The sequence below is a fragment of the Thermobia domestica genome, chromosome 9, assembly GCF_964235325.1.
Source record: "Thermobia domestica chromosome 9, izTheDome1.hap1.1, whole genome shotgun sequence".
NCBI lineage: Eukaryota > Metazoa > Arthropoda > Insecta > Zygentoma > Lepismatidae > Thermobia > Thermobia domestica.
The window spans coordinates 61,013,546-61,041,393 of NC_137462.1; the positions used below are offsets into that span (position 1 = coordinate 61,013,546).

General features: G+C 36.6%; 1 protein-coding gene across 1 annotated transcript in view; it reads left to right on the forward strand.

Annotated features, from left to right (window-relative positions):
- The window catches only part of LOC145694005 (uncharacterized), a 366,213-nt gene that overhangs the window by 331,262 nt on the left and 7,103 nt on the right, over positions 1 to 27,848 (forward strand). Inside the window, exon 4 of the mRNA XM_081770149.1 lies at positions 22,959 to 23,115. Within this exon, the coding sequence (XP_081626275.1) occupies positions 22,959 to 23,115 (157 nt within the window). The remainder of the gene's footprint in view (positions 1 to 22,958; positions 23,116 to 27,848) is intronic.

Consider the following 27,848-nt stretch of genomic DNA (forward strand, 5'->3'; position numbering starts at 1 on the left):
GTGTTGTGTTGGCAGTGCCCCTACTTTTCCCTCCATAAGTTTGGAACGGTTGCAATCGAGGATTTTTCCCGCCTATGGATTTTTTTTTGTTCACTAACACAAATCGATTGACCATAGTCTCGTTCCACATTTTGTGTGACACCAGAACAAGTTTTCTCGTAAGATCAATCTTTTTTGTTTTAAGTGTTTTGCCCAATGAACACAATACATCACTGATATTATAATTAATTGTGCATGTAATGTATTTGCTTATTACATACTGCATACAAGAAGAAAGAAAACACTGATCATACATGAATTAGAAACTCCAACAGAAAGTAGGCTCAAATCTTGCAAACGGTACGAGGTATTGAAAAAATAATGGAAAAAAATCTCCCCTTTATGGTTAGTACACTTTGGCGATTTTATCAAGATGTCTTTCACTTGTATCGTGTATCACTTGTATTTGTAAAGGGACATGCACAGATGTGGTGAGGAATGATAATAAGAGTCATGCTTATATGTGAGTGATGGGATGTGTAGAAAGCGCAGGTTCAGCTAGTTACATGTTAAAAAGTGGTACTTTTGGAAATTATAACCAAAAATTAAAAGTTATTTGAATTTTTTTTCCAATAACATTGAAAATCTAGGCATTTCAAGATTGGATATTTTAAAGAGTAAAACACGCATATTTACCTAAAGTTTCAAGCAAGAATGAATTTATATAGCTGAAATTCTCAAAGGGACACACCAATAAATTGAGGGTGGTGCAGGTGAAGATTCTGAGAGTGTCATAGGTGAGTACCTTGTTATTCTTAGACACTGGTTCGTTATTACTGCAGTGGATACTTCTATAATTTTATATTATCTTACAAATATATTGTCTTCTAGATTAATTTTCCATAACTATGCTTCGATGCTAAGATATATGCTGCTGATGATGATAATGAACGAAATGATGGTATTAAGCAAACGAGAGAAAATGCAACGAAAGAATCCGAGGAAACCAATGCAAACGGAGTTTGTCCACAGCATAGTCCACTTGGCGCGAGCTGAGATCGAAGCAGGGATGTAATGCACTAAAGATGAGGATTCTACCACTGAGCCATCAGTGGAGGTCTGCCTCTCAAATGTGATTTACATGTTCTGTTGGGTGTGAGAGGATGTATATGTACTTCATCATCTTTGTGATTCTTCAGCATATACACTTCAGGTAGCAGGACTAAGGCTATGTATAATGTGGACCTACAGCTTAAGGTTGGATCAGAACTACATGAGCTCCCACCGAAAATCGAACTAGGTCTCTCGCATTGAAAGCGCTTATGCTAACCATTTAGCTACGAGGGAGTTCTATGTCGTGACTGGAGGAAGACAAGGTCAGAGCCTTGCTACCCCTACCGGGGGAGGGTTTCTATCTTCCAAATGACATTAAGGCAGTAACCAATCTGGTACACATCAGTCATTGGGTCCAATAATGTATGAAGTATCCCAAGTGAAATTGAGGTAGGCAAGTTTTGAACCCTGTTTAATTTACCGTAGGACCGTTGCCTCCCTGATAATGATCCCTAGTGCAAACATGATATGTTTGAAGAACATAAAGTGGTGGCCCATACGACGATCGTCCTCTCCATATTCACCAGAAAAAGAGTGGAGTAGCAAAACTTCAAACGAGTTACAAAATGTATTTATGACTCGTATTGATAACCGGTATTTCATTTCAGTTTGTTCGTTTTATATTAACTTGTATGTATAGAATGTTAAGTAAACAGAAAATGTTTAGAATAATATTTGCGTCCTTTATTTACGTTAAAAACAAGTTTAAAATAAAGTTTAAGAGGTCTAACCACTGCGAAATTAAAATACCGTTAATTTTACAGTAATTATGTGTTATCTTCAAATAGATAAAAAAGATAATCGAAATATGCAACAAGAGTGCGCTAGACAATATTATTCTGCATGAGGTACCATTACCACGAGTCGCCTAGTAGCTTTCCGTTTGCAGCCATTTGTAAACGCGAAAATAAACGCCGATTTTCTGAATGGCTGGAAATCGAAAGCAGGTGAGTTATGATAACGGTATCTCATGTACAATAATAATGTTCAGCGAGCTCTTGTTCCACTTTTTGATTATCATTTATCTATATGAAGATATCGTCGCTGCGCCTCGAAGAACAGCTATGTAAGATTTTTGTCGAAAATGAGTTACGTCATGCAAATAAAGCTGAAAGCTGTCAGGCAGCGTCCGTTATAATGTGGTAAGTTAATATACAATTATTTCACCACAAGAATGAAAAATTATAGATTGAAATTATGGCGTACAATTCTCATCAAGTACGTATTGATTAATGTATACAGATCCTCTATGTTTTTATAAAGGCTTAAAAGGTACTACGTAAACACAAAAATAGTAATATAATATTGTTGAAGCAAGCTAAAACAATGTCCAGGGTATAATATACGCAGAACCAATTTTATATTTTTCGAGTCTTTCCGTGTATATTTGGCAAAATACTAAGAGTTCGGAATGTTTTTTGCTTCTCCTGAAAAGTTGTGGTTTTAACACATAGCGGTTCTTCGAGTCGCAGCGACGATATCACATAATTACTGTAAAATTAGCGGTATTTTAATTTTGCCGTGATGGAACCTCTTAAACAAATCAATTACTCCAACTTCCAGCTTAAAGTAGAATTGACCTCTTTTCAGGTTGTTATTCTTTCAATCAATCCAATACATTTATTTTGGGAAGTTAAACAAAACAGACGTCAGGCATCATTAAATTTGGGTAACTTACCGGGAAACAGAGGCACAGAGAACTACATGCTGTTTTGGAATGGTATGGGTCTAGCTTCACATTATAATGTTTACGAAGAATAGACTTCGTTCACTATCTTTACTAGTTCTTTGTAGTTGTGAACAGTGCAAAAACCTTTCTCCAGAATTTTTCTTTTTTTTACTCTAGATTTACGAAAGGTTGAAGTTTTGTGAACGAAAATAAGAACTGAAGTTCCGTTATCTTAAGAGTAGTAGAAAAGATCCAGTTGAGAGAGTAACTTATTGCTTCTGTGTACGTACGAGAACAGAGGAAAATATATTTTACTACGCTCACAGACTCCTTTCTTTCTTTGTTTTACTTTCTCTTCCTCTGCTGCAAGTTGTTACATGTTTCAGGAGGTCAACGATCTTGCGATTCACATTAGATACACATTCTAACATAGAGACAAAGAGGAAAAAAATTCTAGAATTTCTAGGAAAGGAAGAAAGAAAATAAAATATAAAAATAATAATAAGGAAGAAACTCAATCTAAAGTGGTCAGAAAGAAAGCTCAATCATAAGAAAGGAAAGTTGTGCTTTTGTAGGAAAAGATAGCATAATAGGATGTTGATACGGAAGATGTAACCACAATGAAAAGGACTATTTTGTTACTTCCGTTTTCGTTGTTTTTTGAAAGATTATTTAGTAGTACTAGTACTACTAATAATACTAGCTATTTTCTATTCGCTTCCTCTTCATTCCTTTAATGGTGTACGGGGAAAGGTTCATTTACGAAAGTTTACTAAAATGTAAAGTTACAATATTGTAGAAAGAGCGTTACCATTTGCATAGAACAAGGAGGATAAGGCTGCTCAATAGATACAGCAATCATCTCTGGAAGAGGGGTCCCTGGTTCGATTTCAGGTGAGGCTTGAGGATCCTTACTTTCCCTCCCACATTCTGATTCCACCAATCATGTCATAATCATTCGCTTTCATTAAACGTCAGTTTCCTGTAGCCTAAAGAACATATCCATGCCAGGGTAAATTAGTATTACATTGAACTTCCTCGTCTCTATCTAGTCAGCCTACACGCCTTTGGCATGGAAGACCTGTTTTCTTTTCTCGGTAGGAACACATGTCATTTGGATACACATTAAGCTGTGGTTTGCGTATCATATAGTCTTGGTGCTGAACGGGACGCTACACGCCAAAATCAAGAAAACCAACCGGACTAGAAATCAAATCTGCTGAATTTAAAATGAAATTACATGTTTAACTCATACTCCACGATTATGCTTTTTATGGTAGAGGGATCAGAACACGGTACAAAACGGTAGAACCTCGATAAAAAAAATACACAAGCATTAAATCCATAACAGCATCACATAACCTGAGACCGAATCATGATTCTTCGTACCAGAGATACCGATCCACTGTGCTCCCTTTCAAAACGTTTATTTCAGAAACTATAATTTTCTTCAAGCCATTTAAACATGATAATCTACTTCGATTAATCATTATTACAATGATTTCAATTAATCATTGTAATAAAAACAAACCATCATGATTATTGTTCTTTTGACACAGAAAAACAGATAGGAAGGTCTGTCGTGAGGGCCTAATAGACGAATTACATAGCATAATTTTTTTTTGGAACTCGTAAGTCTGATCTATAAGTTCATAACAAACAGAATTGAAGCCATGATTTCCATAACTTTACAATTTCAGCTCAGGATATATTGAGAAACTCAACAAAAACTGAATTTTTGTTGCAAATGTAAACTTGGAAATCAGTTTTGTCATACTTAGTGACATTTGTTATTCAGCAAAGTGTAAGTATGAAAAAAGTCTGACTTCCAAGTTCACATTTCCAACAAATATTCAATTTTTATTGAGTTTCTCAATATCTCTTCAGCTGGACTTGTGTTATTACGGAAGTCACGGCTACTGCCATGTAATATTAAATGATACTGTGTCTCATCCATTACTAATTGAATCTGTTTCTGTTAAAAGGGCGTATGTAACATTTTTCACAGTTTTAACTTTTTTTTAAAGAAATGAAAATTTTAGAGGTGGATGTAACAATTTGTGGTAAAAGGAAGTGCGTATCTTGAAACATGTTATAAATATAAGGCATTTTTCCTTTTTTCATAAACCAAACCATCTCGTAAGAAAAGAGTTTTTTGTCATTTCACAATATTTTTTATTGCACATACGCCCTTTTAACAGAAATCAATTCAATTATTGTGGTGTACCTCAAGGACCCGTCTTATCACCATTATTATATGTCCCATCCAAGAGTGATTTCTTACACTTGCTGAATAATACATACTCTTTCCTATTTGCCTATAATATTGCCATTCTAGCATGTGGGAAAGCCATCAAACTCACAAATACACTAGCAAGACGTTACTGACCGATATACACTACAGTGCAAATGTTGAGGTGCGTCTATCAGAGTTCCAAGAAATAGGCTCTTATCTGCTTGGATAACGATCATGGAAGGTTTTGTGCATATCTCTCAAAACCAGGATATACAATCTCATATACTCATTTTAAAAATTAATCCTTAGGCTACAAAAAATATATACCTCCTTTTTAGTTTTCGCAAGCAGTATACGAGTATAATACTGAGTGTGGGATAAATCACTATCTCGGAAATACAGTTTGTATATTATTTCGAATACTTTTTTTTACGTATAGTGTAGGAGATCCGGGTTTAATGACCAGTAGGAGCTCATGTGATTAGGATCTCGCGATAAACTGTAGGTTCACGTCGCACATGGACTTGTTGCTAAGCCCCAACGCAACCTTATTTCAACCAATTTGTTATTCGTAATACCCAGTTCCTTAAAATCAAATCTTGATTATTTTGGAAAATCTAACTTTTCGTAGTTAGTCATCATGATCTGATTATATCTTTCATTGAACCTGTGTGTTCAGTCCCTTTTCTTACTGTTTGTACTAACCCTTTCAACCAGGTGGTTTATTACCCGTATAATGCTTACATAACTGTTACCTTATTTTAGCATATAGTTACCAACAGGTTATCACCACTTTATGAAAACAAACACATGATGTTCATATTGATAACTTTATGTTATTATAGTTAATGTCGCCAACTTAGCAATTTACCCGTTAACCATTAGCTAAATCCCGCAGTTTTCTCATCCTGATTAGTCAGTAAAACGTAGTTTACCTAATTATCTGAAATTTTGTACACATAATTTCCAATTTTATAACTATTTATTCTTAATGAACTTTTTTTTTTAAAAAAAAGGAAATATAAACTAAAACAAAATAAAATGTGACTTCTATTTTATTAATCCTTCTACTTCTAGCAGTTCTTATACTGAAAGTTATTATCATATATACGAGTCTATGAGCATTTTCAGTATTATAGAGTGCATTGTGTACACTTGGTATTATGCTTTATAAGTATAGAGGTGATGAAAATCAGGCAACATTACCGGAAAAATTTTATGCCTTAATTCAAATGCCGAACATTAGTAGAATTCAAAGGCGTGGTTGGCCAATGATTCAAAAAGAAATACTGATAATATTTTAAGTGAGAATGGAAAGATTCTAGCAAGTGACTTCAGAACGTCAGAACGAATACTACTACACGTTTAAGGCCCATATATAAAAGAATGCTGAAACGTTCCTAGGTTTTGTCTATTCAAGTACACATACAACCTTGAATGTAGAATCATATGAGAGCTTAGTATCTTAGAATGTAACGGTGCAAATATAGATTTCTTGCGATGAATGTAACTGTATTTTAAGTTTTGAAGTAGTGATAGTGCTGGCCTAAGTATCGGGTTATCGTGAAGTTTTTCTTTCTCCTAGCAATCTTCAAAGACATTCATATTGAGAAGCATTGTCCTTCCTTCAGCATCATCAAAACCTGAATAGCTCGTTTCAAGATTGGACGTGTCACCGTTGAAAATGAGTCCCGCGATGGGTACCTTCCAACCTCAGCCGACTAGACGTTATATTTGTTATCCATGAATATACCCTTAAGAAAAGGCCAATATCAGCGAACAAAAAGCTCAGATGCCAAACAATTCACAGGAGCGTGTTGTATTTATTATCAGCAGTCTACTAGGCGTGCGCATGCTTTCAGCAAATTCGGTGCAAAAATGTATTCTCCAAAGAAGGGTTGGGTTGAAGCATGTAAGGTAGTTTTGGCCCGTTTTGAGGTTAGTGCTCCGATTATTTTTACCCAATTAGTGACTGAGGTTAGTGTTCCATATCAGAGGTCTCAGCGGTCAAACAAGTTCTGCATGCAAGAATTTATTCTAGTCTTTCTAGTTCTTCTAGTCTTTCTAGGCTTTCTAGTCCTTCTAGTCTTTCTGGACAGAAAGGTACTTTCCATATCCCCTCGTATATCAGTCGTGATTTTTTGGTTTCTCTATTGTCAATCTCTGTTAGCTATAAATTTATTTAGATACTTGTAAAGGGTGTCTCAAAAAGAACGGATCATGGAAAACTACGGCAATTTGTGTAGAAACGAGAGAACCATGGTTTCACAAAGCTCATCATTTTCTCAGATGAAGCTCACTCCTTTTTAAACGGCTTTGTTAACAAGCATAATTGTCGAATATGGGGATCAGAGAACTCAAGAGTAATTCACAAAAAAGATATGCATTCTCAGAGAGTTACGATTTTGCGTTTGATTTGGAGTGAGCGCTTCATCGGTTCTTATTCTTTGAATATGTAGAAGAAAAAGCTGTCACGGTGAATGGAGTTCGTTATGGTGCGATGCTCACTGCTTTCCTTTGGCCTCGTTTAGCTCAAATGAACATCGACAATTTATGGTTCCTACAAGATGGTGCAACCTACCACACTTCAGGACACACAATTGCTGAAAAGTTCCCGGACAGACTAATCTCATTACGAGAAGAACAAATCTACTCACTCTGATCTTGTGATTTTACACCTTGTGACTTTTTCCTATGGGAGTAGGCTAAGTTACGAGTGTACCAGAACAAACCCAGTAATCTGTTGGAGCTCAAACAAGAATTTGACGTATCCACGACGAAGTTGATGGGGAAATGTATGAGCAGGTGATGATCAATTTCATGGACCGAGCGATCACGTCTAGGGCTAATACAGGGGTCATATGCCCGATATTATGTTTCAAGTTTAAACCTTATCATCTCCTGAAGAGAATGGCGTGTTTTGTTTCCTTGTTTGAAATAACTAAATTCGATTGATAATAGCTTCAAATCTGGCGTTCTTTTGAGACACCCTACAGCTATTTTTAGACAGCCTGTAATTGGTTACTTTCTGAGGGTACCTATTGGAAACACTAATTACAGCAAACTACGCACACAATTGCACAAAGTCACCACTTTCTCAAGTAATCTGCAATTGTCTTCACCTCTCAGTCGCCTACTTGAACAAGGATGGTTTAGCAATTTGCCCTGCTTTGTTTGCGCCAGTTAATCGAATGAGAATACGTTTAAGAGTCAGTCTTTAGCAGAAATCAATTCAGTATCAACATTGGAGTCAATTAACACCAAGCACTGTATTTATGCACAAGAATTGAAACCTTTCTAGAATTAACAAAACAAAACTCTATGCGAAAGAGATAATCTCTGAGGCTACTGATGTCAGATTGTTTCGCAGAGAATCAAAGTTTCTATTTTGGTCTTGTTCCTTATTTCTTCTGTCACTGTTATGTAAGATACAAAATTAAAAACGAAAAAAATCATATAAGTAGGAACAATTTACGAATGAAATTATGATTTAAATTTTAATTTACAGCATAGGTTTTATTTCATTTGCAACAATTATGTTTGACATGAATGATTTGAAGAAAAAAAATGACAGCAATTAGGTAGCAAACACTTTTGTTTGAATACTATGTATGTAGGTTGACTTCTAACACGTTATTTAAAGAAATACCATTTCATTTCTCACCTTTAAAATTGCAATTATAGCAACATCTGATCGATTAATCAGCAAAATCTCAAAGGAGGAGGCTTGGCGAACTCTCAACGTAGTTTTAGTTTTAAAAAATCCAACAAAATGTTATCATCTAGTTGTTCTATCTCTTTATAGTTATTTGTTATAGGTATTTTTATAGAAAAAAATTGTTGATAAGTGGCATAGAAAATAAGGAAGTGGGTCCGAGAAGGCCTCTTTGGAATTACCTGGTACCATTTTATTTGTATATCATAACAAAAGTAATTTATGTACTAGATTATTAGCTGGCCAGAATATCAAAATTAATTTTATCTCTTATATATCCGAATTAAGTAGACTATGCATGTGGCCATATTGGCCATGAGGCAATAATTCAATCAGGTAATAGTTTTGTATTATCAGTAGGAGCCGAATCTCTTTTTATGAGTCAATAAAGAATATTGTGGTTATCTGTAGAGTAAACGAAATACATTTTACAAGTTTTATATATGCGGGTAAAATTTAAAATAACTCATATGTATTTAACTATATAAAAATATTACTAATTAGGTTCGAGGTCCTCCCTTCTTGGGGGGACCTGTTACTTAAAACAACTTGTGATTCTTACGGTTAACTTTTAGATAAGAAGATTCATATTTTGCTCGGCAAATCGAAGTTGAAATCAACCTTCGTTTCCTAGGCAGAATCTTCTTATGAATTACAATGAACGTGATCAAGTTTCTGATTGCATCACAGGAAAACGGCTGAACTGTTTGAAATGAATTTTTGGATATAGCTACCATCTAACTTTTCCTGACTTTGACTACGGACCATTTCGTAAGTCGGGAGATCAATATCATTTCTGAACACCAATCCCTGACATTCTAAGAATGGGACAGAGGACAAGTAAGAGTAAATTCACAAAATGTTCTTAGTTACATTCTTTACTTAAAATACATTTTTGTTACAGTTGTGTTAACATGTTTCTAAACTATTATTTTCTGATTAAAAATTTTACTTTTTGATGTAAGCATATTTCCAAAGAACACCTTATCACTGTTCATTTTTTATATAGGTCTACTTGCTCAAAGAGAGTGAAACTTCCTGGTTTTCCATTCACTAACCCAAAAATCCTAGACATTGGGTGATGTCAATAAAGCGAAGAAGTTACTCATTATTCTCAATTTGTAGTAGTTACTCGCATTGGTATCAATAAAAGGAGAACTGAGCACTACTCGTCTCGGCTGACCTCGGTAAAGCCCTGCCCTTTTGGAGTAATCACACCTATATTCTCGAACTGAGTAACTATTCCATGTTTGATGTCAATAAAATTCAGAGACTGCTCTGTGGTGCGAGTAGCTTCTCCAAATTTGTGGAGCAACCTCAATAGGTGACTCCGTGGAAACATGGCAGAGTATATGATTGTTTTGCAGCGTAGGAAAACTTACAAACTGCATAGTAATGTTGCAAATGGTGATTACAAAAAACATTATAGGTCTTATGCAGAGTCGTTTTGGAAGGGAGTATACGCGTGTATGTATTTTCTTTATGTTAAGGCTGAAGGGGACACGTGTGGTGTGGAAAACGCAATCAGATGGACGTGCTTTATGACGCGACTGGCTGGATATTTCTTTTAAAGGAACAAAGGGGTCAAGTGTCTGATTTCATTCTTAAAGCCAAAGAATCTACAAGGACCGTGGATAAAATTTGATACGCGCTTGGCGTGTTGATATTGCTGGATTCGAATCAGTATCCATCAGCTCCAATAAATTCGTTCCCATGGTTTCAGTATTACTTTCTCGTTTCACGTTTTTTCAAATACGTTTTTTTTGTTTTATTCTCGCTCGAAAATTAAATATTTTCTTTTGGATTTGTGTCTCAGTCATTAGTGCATTTGGTATTTCGTCGGATTTCACTGTAATTGCTTTCAAAGCTTCGGCTTTCCTTCGTTTACTTTCTGGTAGCTGTGACTTTGAAAGTACCATTGGAAACTTTTATAATATCCATAAATTAGGAACGTGGCGTGGGGGAGGCTAGCGGAGCGATAGCTCCGGGCGCTGAAGTAAGAGGGGCGAAAAATTCGGGAGAAAAAGGAAAAAAAGATACGAAAAATTGTTTGGAATATATGTATGGGGGTGCCGTCGTATACAGTCGTCCCGGGCGCTGATTTTCCACGGCACGGCACGGCACGGCCACAAGTGCACTTTGATTGAAACTGTCGTTGCCACTTCTTCCTTTCATGGCGTTTAGAATACTGAGCCATAGGTTAACATCAACGAAATGACCGCCAGACAGGTGGCAGAAATGAGTAATCACTTCTTTTATTGATACGACTCACTGCTACGCGCAGAGGAAACGCGAGTAAACCTTCAAAAATCTGGAGCAGTCTCGATCTGAGTAGTGGCTTGTTTTATTGATACGAAATTGAGGGAGGAGATTACTCCAGGTGTAATTACTTCGATTCTCAAGCAGGACTTCTTAGGAGTAGTTACTCATTTTTACTGATGTCACCCATTAGTTAATCCAGGACACTACGTTGAATTCCGGATTGTCCGAGCTAACCGTGGACGTATTGTAAGCCTTTGAACCCTAAACACATGAAACTGAAAACTTATAACGGCAGTTTGTTGCCGGTTAGTATGAACCAATAAACCGGTACAAAGCAAGAATAGCATCACTAACATTGCTTTCTCTGTTTGCAATACTAAAAAATTAACAATAAAACATACCAATATCTCGGTAGTGATAGGTACACATCGTAGGACGAAATTTGCAAATTACTCTCACATTTGGAGTCCCGCTACATAATGTGTTCCTCTTAAGAAAAATTCAGGGCACTGAAAATTTTGCGTCCTATTACATAATACTTCTCTCTTAGGTAACGTTAAGAACGCTAAAAATTTTCTGAAAATTCGGGATGTTCAAACTGATATGGAAGAGGAGGTAACCTCAGCCCAGTGTTTTTGAATAATTCCACTTTTATCAGGGCAAATGGGGGAAATTTCTATAATATTTTATTTTCTAGCAATTGCTGGAACATGGGAAAACGGTTGAACCGTTTAAAATAAATTTTCAAAAATAGTCATCATTATGATTGGCCTGGATTATTATCAATGCACCTTGATTGAAATATGCCATCCAAATATTTTCCGTAAGCTCTAAATCTAAACGTAAATCTAAAGTTTAAAGTATAACCAACTACCGTAATGCGTTCTATTTTTAAAACTGTCCCACCGGAAATCTAACTCGGGACCCTGCGCACCATTGGAACGCGTGGTAGCCACTAGAACAACGAGGATGACCGTAATTTTAAGGGGTCTAAAAGCTTAATTATGAGCACCGAAAATACTAATAATATTAACGAACCATCTTCATGGATCGAATTGCGAAAAACTACTTCAGTTTGTGTAACTTCCGATGGAGAAGAACTAAAATAGAATTAACAACAGCAAAACTATACTGGAAACATTTAATGTTATCATTTCTGCTCGTGTATAGTGTCCTTCTCCCATTAATTCCTAATTCGAAGACAAACATGATAGGGGAGCACTTTGGGACAGTGATAGGGCATTCACCTTTAATATGAGAGGATTCTGGTTCAATACCAGGCTAAGTGAGTTTGTAGTAGACAATAGAGTGTTCATAAGTTTCCTCAGAATTCTCAGGATTTCCTCTCATATTCTCATTCCAAACATTGTTTCATAATGACTCATTATAACACTCACTCGTCTTTTTGGGACTACATTGTATATACAACCGTGGGACTCAAAACTAGACATTTTGTTTCATTCCATTTGCGATGGAGGGGCCGCGGTGGATCAGTGGTAGAGCGTTCACCTCTGCTGCATGGAATTCCTTGTTCAAACCCTGCTCCCGCCAGCTCCCGCCAAGTGAACTTTGTGGTGGACAAGGGTTCTCCAGTTCTCTCCCACTTTCTTCATTTCACCATTTCATTCATTCCTAATCATCGCCGTCTCCTTTAACCTAGCCGGTATTACCGTGGGACGTAAAACACAAAGATTTCATTTCTTTTTTCCCCTTTGCGATGACAGACTTAGTGTACTAAACTAACTTACAATATATCAAATGTTACTTGCAGCAATGTTAACTGCAGTTTGTGATCCAGGAGCACCTATTATTGCGATTCATGTTATTCCAGACGACTTTATGAGATGACTATGACTAGTAAGTCCCATTCTTCGAAAACTCGTGGAGAGAGTTTTACGTGACACTCGAATGGAGGAAACATATACAGAGTCTAGCAAGTGTTTGTTAAACTTATACAATCAACGATGGAGAGAACGCACAATGTCAAACCTAAAAGGGATTCTGAATATTTTGGAGTGCAATGGAAAACATAAAGTGGAAACTCTTTGTGAAAAACATACGATCGGGAAAATAACGAAGATCTTATAAGAGCTGTTAAATTTCTAAGAAAAAAAATAATCGAAAGAAGGATTGTGAAACTTCTTTCATATTAACCTCTTGTAAAACAAGAATGCAAAGTTTTTGAAAGGACGAATAATTATCCAGTGGTTTCCATTTACGATATTACCTTCGCTCTCCTGATCGTGTTGCAAACCTTGCCTACTTCTCGCTGAACGCTGACGGTTAAAATAGTGCTTTATTAAAATATCTAATTATTTATTCCTTTCATTTTTAGTTTTCCCACAAACCAACATGAGGTTTCACGAATAATGATTACATATAAATGTGGTTACGGGCTTTAATCTAATAATAAACACCGAAGCAAGCTCATCTTTAGCATAGTCACTCTCCATTTTATAACGAAATTGAAACAGTATAGTTTTATTTGCAATAAAACAATCGCAATGTATCATATTACTGTAAAAATACAAAAATATTAATGGAAAAATTTAAACATGATTACGGACTTTCTCTTAGTTTCAATTAACTAAATTAAAACAATACTGTTTTCACGTTTTAATTGCATTTTTTTTTTTTGCTAGCCAAGGCTAGCTACCCGCCCGAGGGTTACGCCCTCCATGGGGAAAGAGAAGTTTGGGAATTGGGAGGAAAGGACTGGGAGATGGTCTAAGGGAATTTTCATTATTTTATTATCACTTTATTTCATAAAATTTATTATTATTCATCAGGTGGATATTGCTATCTTTGCGATAGCAATCATGAGGTAGGGGAATGTCGGTATTATATGATTGATTGTGAGATTGAACAATACTTTCTATATGGGAGAAGAGAAGAATGAGATGACTATGAGATGAGGTGCACTAGACAACACAACACGAGGGTGATTGTTAGAGGACAGATGCAAGTTAATCTTCTCGCTTGGGGGCTACTCCAAGCATTGATGAGAGACAATGGGAAGCCCTGTTAGTAACAGAGGACTACTGTGCTGAATATGACGGTGTGATATGAGGTGGAGGATGGTCTATGAGAAAAGTACGAGTCAATGGAAGATCAGGGTGGTCGGGTGGTAGAGAGTAATGATACAGTGTGAAAAGGAGGGAAAGAGGAGAATGTGTGATGGGATGTGGAAGATCGAAGTTGGTATGAGCGTTGATAGTATCTCGGAGAAGCGGGTGATGAAGAGTGAGACGTCTCTGAAAGTACTTAAGGCGAAGTTGTTTGAGATGGAATAAGATGTGAGGAAAAGGCATTCGGTCGTATAGAATCTGAGTTGGACTGGGATGCTATACGAAGGGCATGTGCTAAATTTTTAACAAAAGCTTGATGCGGTATGCTATACGAAGGGCATGTCGTTCGAGAACTTTAAGTTTGTGATAATAGGAAGGGGGAGCTGCAATCCAGGCAGGATGGCCGTAAGTCAGCACTGGGCGAAGAAATACTTTGTAGGTGTTTAAAAGAAGTTTTGAATGAAGACCCCAAGTGGTACCAGTTATGCGTTTAAGTAAGTTAAGTCGACGGTAAGCTTTTGCTGTAACATCCTGCAGGTGTGCTTTCCAAGAAAGGTGTCTGTCCAATGTAAGTCCCAGGTATTTGACTGTCTTAGAAAGCTGAAGACGAGTGTCGTTAACTGTGAGATTTAATAGAGATGGATTGCGGTGGACTTTGGAGCGTTTATTGGGTGGTAGAAATATTGTAGTTTGTGTTTTACTGGCATTGATCTTAAGCCTCCATTTATCACACCAGAGGACAAATGTATCTATCGCCTCCAATTGCAATTATCCAATATAAATTGACAAATTCAAAGCGCGCAACGACGTATATGAGAGTTAGACAGGCACTCTGCGCAGGTACTGCCATCTATTGGCCTAGAGATTTATTATTGGAAGTTAGTGTGACGCACCCACTGAATCATTTCCCTTTTGCAGTTAAGTTATATTTTTAACCTTTCGCAGAGAATTTGAATTTCCAAGCATTCAATGCTATAAACCAACCTCAATTGGGTTTGGGTATAAAACCTCGTGGCGACAACCTCGCGGCCCAAAATCTCGGCGGGCCGAAACCTCGCCTGGCCAAAACCTCGCCGCCCAAAACCTCGCGGGACAAAATCTCGCCTGGCCAAAACCTCGCCGCCCAAAACCTCGCGGGACAAAATCTCGCCTGGCCAAAACCCTGCCTTGCCAAAACCTCGCCGCCCAAAACGTCGCGGGCCAAAATATCGCGGGGCCAAAACCTCGAAACCCAAAACCTCGCGGGCCAAAATCTCGCCGAGCCAAAACCTCGCCTTACCAAAACATCGTCTTCCAAAACCTCGCTCCCCAAAATATCGCCATACCCAAAATCTCGCCTGACCAAAACCTCGTTGTAATGATCTCGCGACACAGAATTTAGCCTGGTCTAAATTAAGCGAGACGTAGTGTCGCCTGGGAAGAAATGTCGTCAGAATAAAACCTCTTCACGACGATTTCTTCAATGTAGAATGTTCTATATATTACTATATGTATATATTTAGTAATAACACATAATTACATTAAAATAATGACAAGAAAAAATCTAATACATGCTTTGGAAATCTATATATATAAAAAATTAAATGACTATGTTTGTTACATTATACCTCTTGATCCATCCTACCAATCTCAATAAAATTTTCAACATAGATGAGGTTCGATCCTGGGATGTCTTTTATAATTTCACTTCTTCGGCACAAAGCAGCAGATATTGTTATACTACACTGAATTTTTATTAAGCTGCAGACGAGATTTTGGCCCACGAGGTTTTGGCGGCGAGGTTTTGGCCACGCGATGTTTTGGGCGGCGAGATTTTGTCCCGCGAGGTTTTGGGCGGCGAGGTTTCGGCCACGCGAGATTTTGGGCGGCGAGGTTTCGGCCGCGAGATTTTGTTCGTATACCCTCAATTGATATCCTATTATACAGTGTGACTATAAAAGGTTCTTCTGGTTTAAAAGGATTGTATTAACAAAAAAAGTATAACACATTCAATAATAAACGATCATGAAAATATGCCGGAACGAGCCAAGTTTCAGATATAGTGCTTCAAATGTTATTGAATATGGGTTCGTTTCATTACATGACACACATATCTATGGGATAGGCTAGTTCATGCTTCACACAAACTAGTATCCAAGGTAAAAGATCTGAGTTTCTTTGTGGAGAGGATATGTCATTCCTCCTTATGTTACAGTTGTGAACGAGTATTCCAATCACTTTATATTACAACTTGATGAAGCATCGCCCCATTGTCGCATTAAAGTGCATTGCTATCTGGACGAAGAACTCACACATGCAATTAGCTTGGACGATGTGCTGCAGATAAAATTTAGCGCTTTTTCCATGGACTCCTATTTAGATCTGATAGTTCGTGATTTTGTCGTCATGTGAAAGATATAGATTAGGTCCCTCTACTATCATCAACTTTGATTGAGTTTTAGGATCGTATTACAGCTGCATTTACGATCATTAGCAGAGATTAGATAAAATGGATATGAAGCGTGTAGTGTGACGAAAGAAACCCCAAAAAACATTTATTACAGAATCTCTGAACTTCGAAAGTTTCTGTATATTTTCTTGTATCATTCGTCATTGTATGTATTGTACATTTAAAATAAATACAATTCTTTGCAATCCAATAAATCATTTATAATCACCCAGTGTGATGCTAATAATAATAATAATAATAATAATAATAATAATAATAATAATAATAATAATAATAATAATAATAATAATAATAAAAGGGAACTGCCTCACACAGAGATGTTGTAAATCTTTTCTCCCGTTTCTCTATAAACAACTAAACAATTTTGTAGTTTTACAATAATTTATAAGCTTAATTTTATTATTGTTTTTAACCTCATATTTTGGAACTTAAATTTCATTCACTTCCATACTTATTTGAGATCTCAATTTATTATATATGGATAAAAGTAAATGCGATGATGATACAATATTTTTATATAACCGTATTTGCTGTATTATTCTTCTGTAAAATACATTCATTATTTAAAATGAATTATTGGGCGCCTCCTGTACAACCCAAACCTTCATAGAAGAATATTTAGTTGTAGGCGATTACGCGTTCTGTCGATTTTCTTCAGATTTATTTTTTATCTTTCTTCTCACCCAAAGACATTGTTTCGTCTTGTAAAATTTTCTTAGAAAATAAAACATACAAGCTCATACATTGAAACCCTGCGATATTTTCAACCTAAAGAAGTTAAGAGTAATAAGAAATAATTGCAGGATATTATAAATCTAAAATAACATGAACAGGACAAAATACTTTTTCTTTTTCTTTTTTGATGGAGTGAAATAAAGAAGCTAAAAGAATTGGGCGTTCTTCATTAGGTTCAGGGATCTTGTCCAATGCTTTTAGATATATTTCCTACACATTACCCCATCAAAAATATCTCCTTTTCAGTATTGTTTCCCAGGAGACCAGATAAGAAATAAAGTTTTCTCGTCTCCCTTCGTAAATTTTGTAGAAATATCGCTTCGTCTCGGATGTTTTCGTCGTATCGCTTTGTAAATTATGTACAAAATTTTGCTATGAATTTTTCTTAATTTCATCAAGAAGTTACCAGAATTCTTCCGCGTCACGAGAGGTCCACGAAAGGTGTCATATAATAACATTCAAAACAAATTCAAAAATAAAATTAAATGAAATCTATAAGGTTTACGTCTCATGATTATGACAGCTAGGCTAAAGGAGACGGCGATGATGAGAAATGAAAGAAATGGTGGATTGAAGGAAGCGGGAGGAAACGAAAGAATCCCGAGAAAACCCACGCACACGGTGTTTGTCCACCAGAGACCACACTTGTTGCGAGCTAGGATCGAACCAAAGACCCCATGCGCCAGATGTGAACGCTCTACCACTGAACCAGTGCGGACCCAAGCCAATTCATTATTGGAGTCAATTGTGTAATGACTTGCTATGTTTAAACGGTCTTCATTATGATCGTACAATTACTTTATCTACTTACAGTTTATATACTGTGCATCTTGTAACTACGTAACACTAAAACAGTGTTTGAGATCTATTGTTGCCTATGATGATCCTGAAATTTGTCATCTCGTTTCAAATTTAAAAGCGTACGAAAACGAGAAGACACGAGAGTTTCTGCTCTCGTGGGCAATTAGTTTCTGTGCATTTTGTTAAAGCATTGCTTATGCACAGAAACTCACGTAAGCCTTTCTTCTTTCTAATTTTTTGTAAAAAAGAGTTTCCACGTGCCAATCTTAAAAGTATTACGTGAGTTTATGACAGAAAAACAAAAAACAAAATGAAGACATAGTTCCAGGAGTTTTTGAACAGGAAGTTACTAAAATTAGAGAATCCAGCAAAAGGAAAGATCTCCATCACAGGTTGACGAATAAAGGGAATGGCGGAAGTGCAGCACGGAAAAGACACATTAGAACCCAGTCAATTGCTATTCCTGTCAGAATATTTCCCTTCTATTCTCTGTTGCAATTTTATTATGAACCGATGCATTAAGCTAGAAATAACGGATTAAATGCACTTTTTTTAAAAAATAAACCCTTTGTTGTACCATCAAGGAGAAAACTTTAAATTACTTTCGTCATTCCCCGGCTTTTTAAGAAGCCAATGAACCCATTCAAATCTTTTCTGTATGCGTGTGTAAGAGAGTGAGTGAGCTAGAGAGAGGGAGAGAGAGACACAGAAAGAAAATGGATTTCTTCAATTCCTAGTAATAACAAAATGTCAAAGATCTTGCAACGGAAATCTTAAAGTGCAGAATTATATGCTGTGTTTGCAGCTGGCACACGATTGAATTGCTCTCTTGGGCGGTCCTACATAAAATTTGAAATTGGCTATTAAATTTTATAGTTCACTAACATTTTAAATACTTTCGTTACTTCAATAAATAGTAACTTCCAGAGAACTTTTTTTTTTTTTTTTTAAATATGCACATTGCATCCAATGCAGTTTGAAAAAATGTGAGATATTTCTCTTCGTTTACCAAGTTCAACTTTCGAACGATATTATACAATTGTCGCACGTTCAATACATTAATTCTCACAAGTATTGACATTTGATTAGCAATTAAACACATGCGCAGGTAGCCGTACTGCGCATTGCATTTCAATTTTTGTAACCTTAGATTAAATATTCCTAAATTTTCAACAGCACAAAGCTGCAATATCTGATTGAATTGTGCCATTTTCAAACGCCAAAAAAGATTGGAATTTACAACACAGTACTGTCCAGAAAACTTGACCTGATGTGGATCGAATGGTGGCCGAATTTGTGAAAATGCCGGGTTATCGAGAATGGAGTTAAAGAAGAATAAGTACGAGTGTTTCCCCAGAAATACAGTGCTGTACTTCTATGTATTGATTGCTTGAGAATACAACAGAAAATAATCTATCGAAATACCCTTAAACAAAGGAAAAGTACGTACTTAATGAAGGCATAGAGCCTTTACTATACATGAAAATGAAAATTAATGAATATACAGTGTACAGTAATTTACCTGATAAGACAGACCTCAGAAAAATACGGGAATAGAAGATATGCACGCGGACTATGACCTTGAACGGGTCTCCGTGCAGGTTTTTTCGCCCAGCCAGGGTGTGGCCTAGTTATCTGGATTGCTGCGTTATCTAGTGTCGTGTTTTTAGAGACTCTACTGTACCACCGGCTGCAGCTGCACACTACTTCCATTGTAAACCTAATGATTGCGTTCCATAACGAAAGAAGTCTGGACTATGAGACGTGCAGAAGTCCCCCACCTCACCATCAGCAAAATTCTTCTCTGTCAAGAAGTAATCAAGATGCCGGAATCGATGGTAGTTGGTGAAACAGGCGTCACGAGAGTACAGCGAGTAAGGAAGCATTTCATACTGCAACTCATAAAGTTTGTTCTGGTTCTTTGACTCCTGCATTTTTGTATAAAACAATCAAATTTGTTTACCATTGCTGATCCTTGCAGGTGAAGTTCAGGTGCATTGCATGCAGCTCCGCACCGTAGTGACCCATAGTAACATTTCTGCATCGACGAAGAAAGACAGAGTGGATTATCACCACAAAGGAAGACCTTTATATTAGTTGCAAAATCTTCTGCAGGTATAGAAGTGATATAAGTGCAACAGTCCTGGACCTTGATTAAGATTCAACTACTTACCTGACTGCTTATAATTATATCATCATAGAAGAAATAAACCTTGCCGATAATCCCATTTATTCAGAAAACTTTACACGTCTAAACGGCGATTCTTCTTGGCCAGCGTTGATTCATGGGGTACCCATGAATTAAACTTATCGACTGCACAGAAAAGTCGAACGAGAGTAATATTTATTTTATTTATTTATTTATTTAACAATCACCAGATACAGCTCAGAGGCCATTTTACACTAGATATTCAACAACAACAATAACAATGGAAAGGATTTGGGAAGGTATCGGCCAGGGCCTGTTTAGTAGGCACCGTCCCGGCATTTTCCTGGTAGGACTGAGGGAAATCCTGGAAAACCTCAGTCAGGATGGTCGGCAGCGAGATTCGAACCCACTACCTCCCGAATGCGAAGCCAACGCTCTACCACTTGAGCTACTTCGTTCGGTGTATCCTTAACTCACCTATACGAACACTTTTCGAAAGATCTACTTCCCACAGTATTACTAAGGACCTAATCAGAACATGCCGGTTCTCATCAGAACTTGCGACAACATAAGGTCGGTTGTCGCGTATCTTATTTTTCGGTGATGTGTCACCTAAACGAAACGTAATTTCACAATCGTATGCAGTAACATTCGTGCTTTGTCACTGCTGAATCAAATTGCACAGCGGGTGTATTTCACGGCTAGATGCGCAGACTATCCGAGTCTGAACTCGTAAAGAAAAATTACATGCATTTGTGTGCTATTGATGGTGCAATTCTCATGACACTCTTCAAAATCACACTGTCTTTAGACTTACTGGGCTCTCCAGGCCGTTTCCTGGACATCGTAGGTGTAACCTTGGCGCATCTATCGATTGTGTTACGGACGGTGGTGTGGCACCACCGAGATTTTTAAAATAAATATCTGTATAAGGAATATTTATAAAAAAAATCAAATTAAATGCATCCTTACATGCCTCTCCGTTTCTGTTGCATTGAATGAGAAATCGCTGGGTGGACAGGGGAATTTTTAGAAAATGAATCGCAATAGAAAATTAGTTCATAATAAGGCACAATATGTATATGTTTTTCTTTTAATTTAAAACCTTGCGAATTTGGTTGATTGGATTGGAATTTAGAGTCCCTTTCAGTACCGAGAGTATGAGACATAAATCTACAGTTTAATGTTGTACCCGTGCCACATGAGTATCGGGTATCTTACACCAAAGGAGCGTATAGCAATGAGGAAGTTTTAGATTATTGAGGTTTGAGTAGGTTTTAGATTATTTCTATTGTGCACATCGAAATTTAATGTTGCACCCGTGAATCGTGTTCAAAACTTTAAAATCATTTTTTCTCCTTTACCATTCAAAGGGAAGGTAAACATTGAAAAGAATAACACACCAAAGCCGATCGTAGACTTGATTCGGGTCAGTAAATCTAAAGAAGGAAAACTAAATTAATATTTCTGTATATGATGATTATAATTGAATGTGTGGACATCAAGTAACAAATTGTTCCGTGTCCCGTTTTCGTCGTTATCTTCTAAAGGGGATGGACTGAATCCATATGGGTTTTGATGACTTAAATCATATGAAGCAAAGGATAAATCTGGAGGGAGCAAAGGATAAAGAATTTGGAAATTACAGTGTATGTTGGTCGTGTGTCATGATGCTGTTAAGGAGGAAATAGAAGATGCTGATTATGTTCCTATAACAGAGGATGAAACTACATACATAACTTCTATTTTTTTCAAATAGTGTAATGTTGGTCATCTATGATAGGATTGTCGATTGTAGGATTTTAGACTTCCACAAATCCAAACGGTCATGTGCACAGATACTCGACAGGGGGGGGGATCGCCTACCTCTGGACTTTAAACCGGTTCAGTGATTCCAAATACCTATCAAAACATATTGGTTAACTCACACAAGATGGTATTAATACCTTTATATTTACACTAAGGGGTCAACTCGCGCCAAGTGAAATTTGAGGTGAACAAACACCGTGTGCGTGGGTTTTCTCGGGATTCTTTCGTTTCCTCCCATCTTCTCCGTTCCAGCATTAAATTCATTTATGATCATCGCTGTCTCTTTTAGTCTAGCCAACATAACAGTAGGACGTAACACAAGATTTTCATTTCATTTTTATATGTATAATAGCAGAATGCCCGTTCGTTTTCACGGAGAAAATATGTTTCATTTTGGACACCTCGCTTTAGGAATATTAATGGGGGCTGAATTTGGATTTAAACGCCATCGGAAGTGTCACTATTCATCTCAGCGACCCCGAAAACTATGGATTCGATATTAATATCAGTCATTTTCGATCTTTTTATATATCTACCCCTTCTCCTCCCCAAGTTGCACCATCAAAGTGAAATGATAGAAGTCATTCCAGGCCCGAAGCTCATCTGTCTTGGTTGAGATCGGTCGGGTGTTTCAAGAGTTATTAAGTTACATAGTCACTTTTATTTATAAATATATAGAGAGAGACATATATAAAATCTGCAGGCATTTCTGGTGACGGTATGTCTGTGTGTGTGCTGCATTCCTATCTGGCAGGGTTAAGAACCACCACCTATATACAGTATTACGCTACTTGGTTGTAGAACCAAGATTTAATAAGATTTCTATTACAGAAAAATGTTGTCTTTCAATGAGTTTAGGAAATCTTTATTATTTAATAATAAGAAATTTATATACGTACTCTTTTTAAAATATTGTTCACACCTTCGGGCATTGTGTGCAGGATACTCACTGCTATATTATCTTATCTTCCAGTTTCCACAACTACAGCAGAGGACGAACCAGGGTCTACGTTTGTACAAGCATTTCAAGCAGCAGCATTGTTACTCCTGGCGATTGTTGGATCGTACACAAATTGTTTAGTATTCATAGTCTTCTACAGGCGACCAACTCTTCGGTCACCTTCAAACAGGTAATTAATACTTTTATGTACTATATAAATAACTTCAAAACCCACGCACAAGGTGTTTGTCCACCACAAAGTTCACTTGGCGGGTGCAGGGTTTGAACCCGAGACCCCTAGCACCAGAGGTGAACGCTCTACCACTGAGCCACCGCGGCCCCTGTGCAGGTACTTGTTACAGCACTTATATCCCAATAGAATGGAGATTAATTGTATTATTCGAACGCTTAACGGATTGCAAGAAACCACTTCTAGCTATATATATATTTTATCCTTATTGTTATCGTTATCTTTATAGTGATCAATGGTGGACAACACCGTGACCGTGAGTTTTCTTAGGATATTTCCTTTTCCCTCCACATTCTCATTCCACCAATTCTTCCATCATAATTCACTCATTAACTTGCCTTAATCATCCGTCTCCCTTAGCCTAACCAGTGTAATCGTGGGAAGTTATACGGAAAGCTTTTATTACATTTCATTTGTATAATGATGAAAGTTAGAAACGGAAGTTGTTAATTTTTGCCACTTTAAACGATTGAATAACATCTCAATCAGCAGACTTGATTCGTAACTTTCGATCCTCTACATTCTGGTCAACATCAAAATTGATGATCCATCAAATATTTCTTGAATTTTTTGTCTTCTGGACGGACAGACAGACACAAGGAAAGAGAGGGTAAACCATTAAGGGAGTTTAGTTGACCAAACTCCTTACAAATAATTTCTAAAATTTGTCGCCATCCTCTCATCTTCTGACTCGTAAAGTCTAAAAGTTCTTAGCGCAATCTATGAAACTTTTCTTATTTCAAAGGACATAATTTCCCTTTAAGCATTACGCTGGAAGTTAGTCTTCGGCTTTCATTCATAAAGACTTTCCGGTTTACAGAAAATATGTTTCTAATGAATCTTCATGAATAACTATCCAAATATAGGTCACCACACAGAAGCTCTTTGCTACTTGTAACGCGATTTCCTGTAGACACAGAATTCAAGCTATCCATACAGTTTAATGGATGTAATGCTAGTATAAAGTGAAACATATTCTTAAAGTAGAACGGCAGTACGTGAATCTTCCTTTACATATTGCAGACAGAATTTCTCATTAGAAGTAAAGAAACATTGTGAAATTGGTAATAATAATAGTATTAATATTCATCCTACAATGTTAGTGTCAATTAACGATAACAATTGTCTGAAGATGAGACGTATACTCATCGATAAATCTCACGGTATACACATCGGTAGTTTACGAAATAGTCGGGAAAATGAGTTCTTTTGCAGTAGCATCATTTCAGATTTTTCCAAGGAGGGATAAGGTTGTCCAGTGACATAAAACTTACGTTTCTTATTAGTGTACAGGATTTACAATTTTAAAAAGCCGATGTTTTTGAAATTCAGGGACGGGGCAATTGCCCCTATCTATCCCAGCAAATGACGCCGTTGTTCTTTTATTAACCTAAATATTCATGCTATACGACAACAAAGCCAAGGTTCAAGATAAACCTTATCCTGAAGTACACACTCATCCAGGTTTTCGTTAAGAGAGTAGCAGTGGAACAAATTACATTATGGTTAATAAGATATATCCGTACGTTGTAATAGACTCTTATAATTTATTTTTTATTGAACTACATAATATTATCCAAAGTTAATACACACATCAATCGATAGATTGTTTCGAACAGAACAAAATGAGTTGCTTATGAGGCTAAATTCTCAAGCATATTTTTAAAGGTCAACCAAAAAGGAAAATATGGCATTAGAAGTGTCGTTCGTAGCCAATCTAATGAAGTTAATAGTTTTAATTCTGTTGCATTGCATTATTTATTTGTGTACCGTGTATGCTTATCATTTTCTTGTACAATAAGGCAAGGGTCGTACCTCGTTCTGCCAACAACATTTCGTGATAAAAGAAGCCAGAACACTACAGAAAGCATCGATGTCTGTCGATTGATCATTACCTCCATTTTCATGGGCGCCTGGTCTCTGAGAGCTCCTTTATCCTTTCCACTCTCTATTACGCCTCAGAGTTCCTTATACTAGGACGGCTGGTCTCTGCAAATACCCCACTATTTTCTAGAACGGCTGATTTCTGTGTTGTATCCTCCTCTCTACACCGCCTGTTCTCTGCGAACACCTCACGACTCTCTAGGACGCCTAATGTCTAAGAGTTCCTTTTGCTAGAACGCCTGATCTCTGCAAATACCTCATCATTCTCTAGGATACCTGTTGTCTGTGTTTTATCTTCCTCTCCAGAACGCCTGGTCTCTGAGAGCTTCTATATCCTTTCCACTCTTTAGGACGCCCGCTCTCTGAGAGGCACCTTCTGTATACATACCTCTTGGGCACAAACGCCTAGGATCTTGTCACACTAGGACGCTTGGTCACTGGATTCCAACAAACTCGCCAGCAAATCACCAAATATGTATGAGCAACTTAATATTTGAACTGTAATTAGTTATTACTGTACATAAGAGGAATTTTATAATAAAAAAAACTGATTGGGAAAGTCTAAATATTCCAGTGTACATATTTCACTTTACTCTAAAAGACCGAATTTTTCAATAATATTAAATAATACTCACACATAACGTAGAGAAATGATTATCATACAGTGAGTGTATTAATTTATATGTAAGTCCATCTGTTTTGCTAAATTGTGAAGGTTATCTCTTTACAAAAGATGTTCCTGTACTTTGCTATACAGTGACACCCATTTTAGAAACTTATTTCAATTTAAAGACCGCATAAAAACACGTTTAAACCATTAATACAAATAGATGCTTGCGAAACCCCAAAGTGCAAATAGCTACGAGGAATTTTAAATAATAATTTGTCTATATTTTAGTTATGAATAAGTTCGAAATTTATTAAATATTTAAATGTAATGGCTAAAGATTTAACGTAAGATGTCACAATTTTTTCTGAGAGAAAGATAAAAATATTTAGCATTTAAAAAGGTAAGAAATATCACGTAGGGATGGGGGAGGGGTTCTCAGGTCCATATTGTTCGTTTGAGGGTCAAGCAGCATATTCCAACTGTTGTTGTCTGATTTCTCCCTAACAGTGATACAAATACTCTTGTACTACTGCTAGTACTAAATAATAATAATAATAATAATAATAATAATAATAATAATAATAATAATAATAATAATAATAATAATAATAATAATAATAATAATCTCCATTACCTTATTATGAAGGTAACCAATCTGCATAGCTCAAAGAGCTTTAACCAACAGCCGGCGAATCTAATTTGGAGAATTTGCAGTTGCTATATTGCAACTCTCATCCAAGTTCTTAACTTTTTGCCCTTCAAATATGGATATATACTCATAAAAAAGGTACATCAAAGGAAATATATTCACATAGAAATATAGTATATTTTAGGGTTGCTAATAATTTAATTTCGTGCAGTTATAGTTTTGTTAGAACGTGGCAGATAACACGAAAGAAAGAAGAAAAATGTAATCTACAGAAAAGAAACTTTTGATGTCATAAGCTGATTAATGATGAAAAAAGAAAATGATATCTAGGGAATCACTATCAATCGAGAGTGAATTGGAAGAAAGAAATCAGGAGAGGAGAGGTTCACGACCCGCGAAATAGTAAACGTTGGATGCGCGTGTTTCTGGTCCTCTGCGAGAAATGCATTCTTTCTGTGCATAGGATTGAGCACTGAAACTGTAACAAACCTAACTCCAAACTTTACCACAATGTCGTTTAATATTTACTTTTCGTTTCGTTCAAAAAAAAATATTAACAAATAGTGTAGTTATTGTACTTTAGAACTAAGTGTATACTTGCGTGCAGTGACATTAGTTCTTTAAGGGGTTTGGTTTCCTTACGTTTATCCGGAAATTAAGATTTAGTAAGCAAACGGTTAATGGGCTTTGAGCGAATTGCTACCGTACTTTTTCTTTCAGCTAGTTCCGCACTTCTCCTTCAATCAACAGTTTGGAAAAGGCATACGGATAATCTAATTTGGTTTTCTTCAACGATTACCCTGAAAGTACTGGACAGACTGTCGAAACTAATGAGTAAGTGCTAGGAATAGGAGACAAAACTAGGCCACTAGACGTAAAAACAGAAAGAAAAGGGAAGTTTACACACGTTGTTTGAGAATGAACTGAGTCTTGAGTGGCGTGACAGTAGGTACAGTGGCAAGAAATAGAGGGAAAGGAGAAAATATTAATAGACATTATTGAAATTGTTACTAGCATACATTAACTGAGTTCTGTAGTGCATGGCATGACCTGTCAATGATGGCAAAATACTTGTTACAATGATGAGTCTAGTAAAATTTCAAACAAATCACAGAAATGTGCAGGAAAACTTAAAATGGAAGTCCAAATTATGTAATATTGCACACTTCTTGATTAAATATGGTAATACAGTAGGAAGTCGAAAATCCGAACTAATTGGGACCACAGGTAGTTCGGAGTTTCGAAAATAACCAAGAAAATGTCATTTAGGCTTACATATACTATACGCAGTGGCGTATTTATGATGTTTCGGTGCGGGTGGCTTTGCTAACTTTAGTCCTGAAAATGTTAAAACTCTGCAAAATATTTCATTTACCTTAATATAGTGAATAAAATTTCGGGGGGAGCTTAAGCTCGAAAGCCCCCTTAAATACGCCACTGACTATACGGTAGGCTCTTTTATCGATACGGTGGTTATACAGTACATACAGTAATTAGAATACCGTACGTAAGGCTACTTACATTTAATGT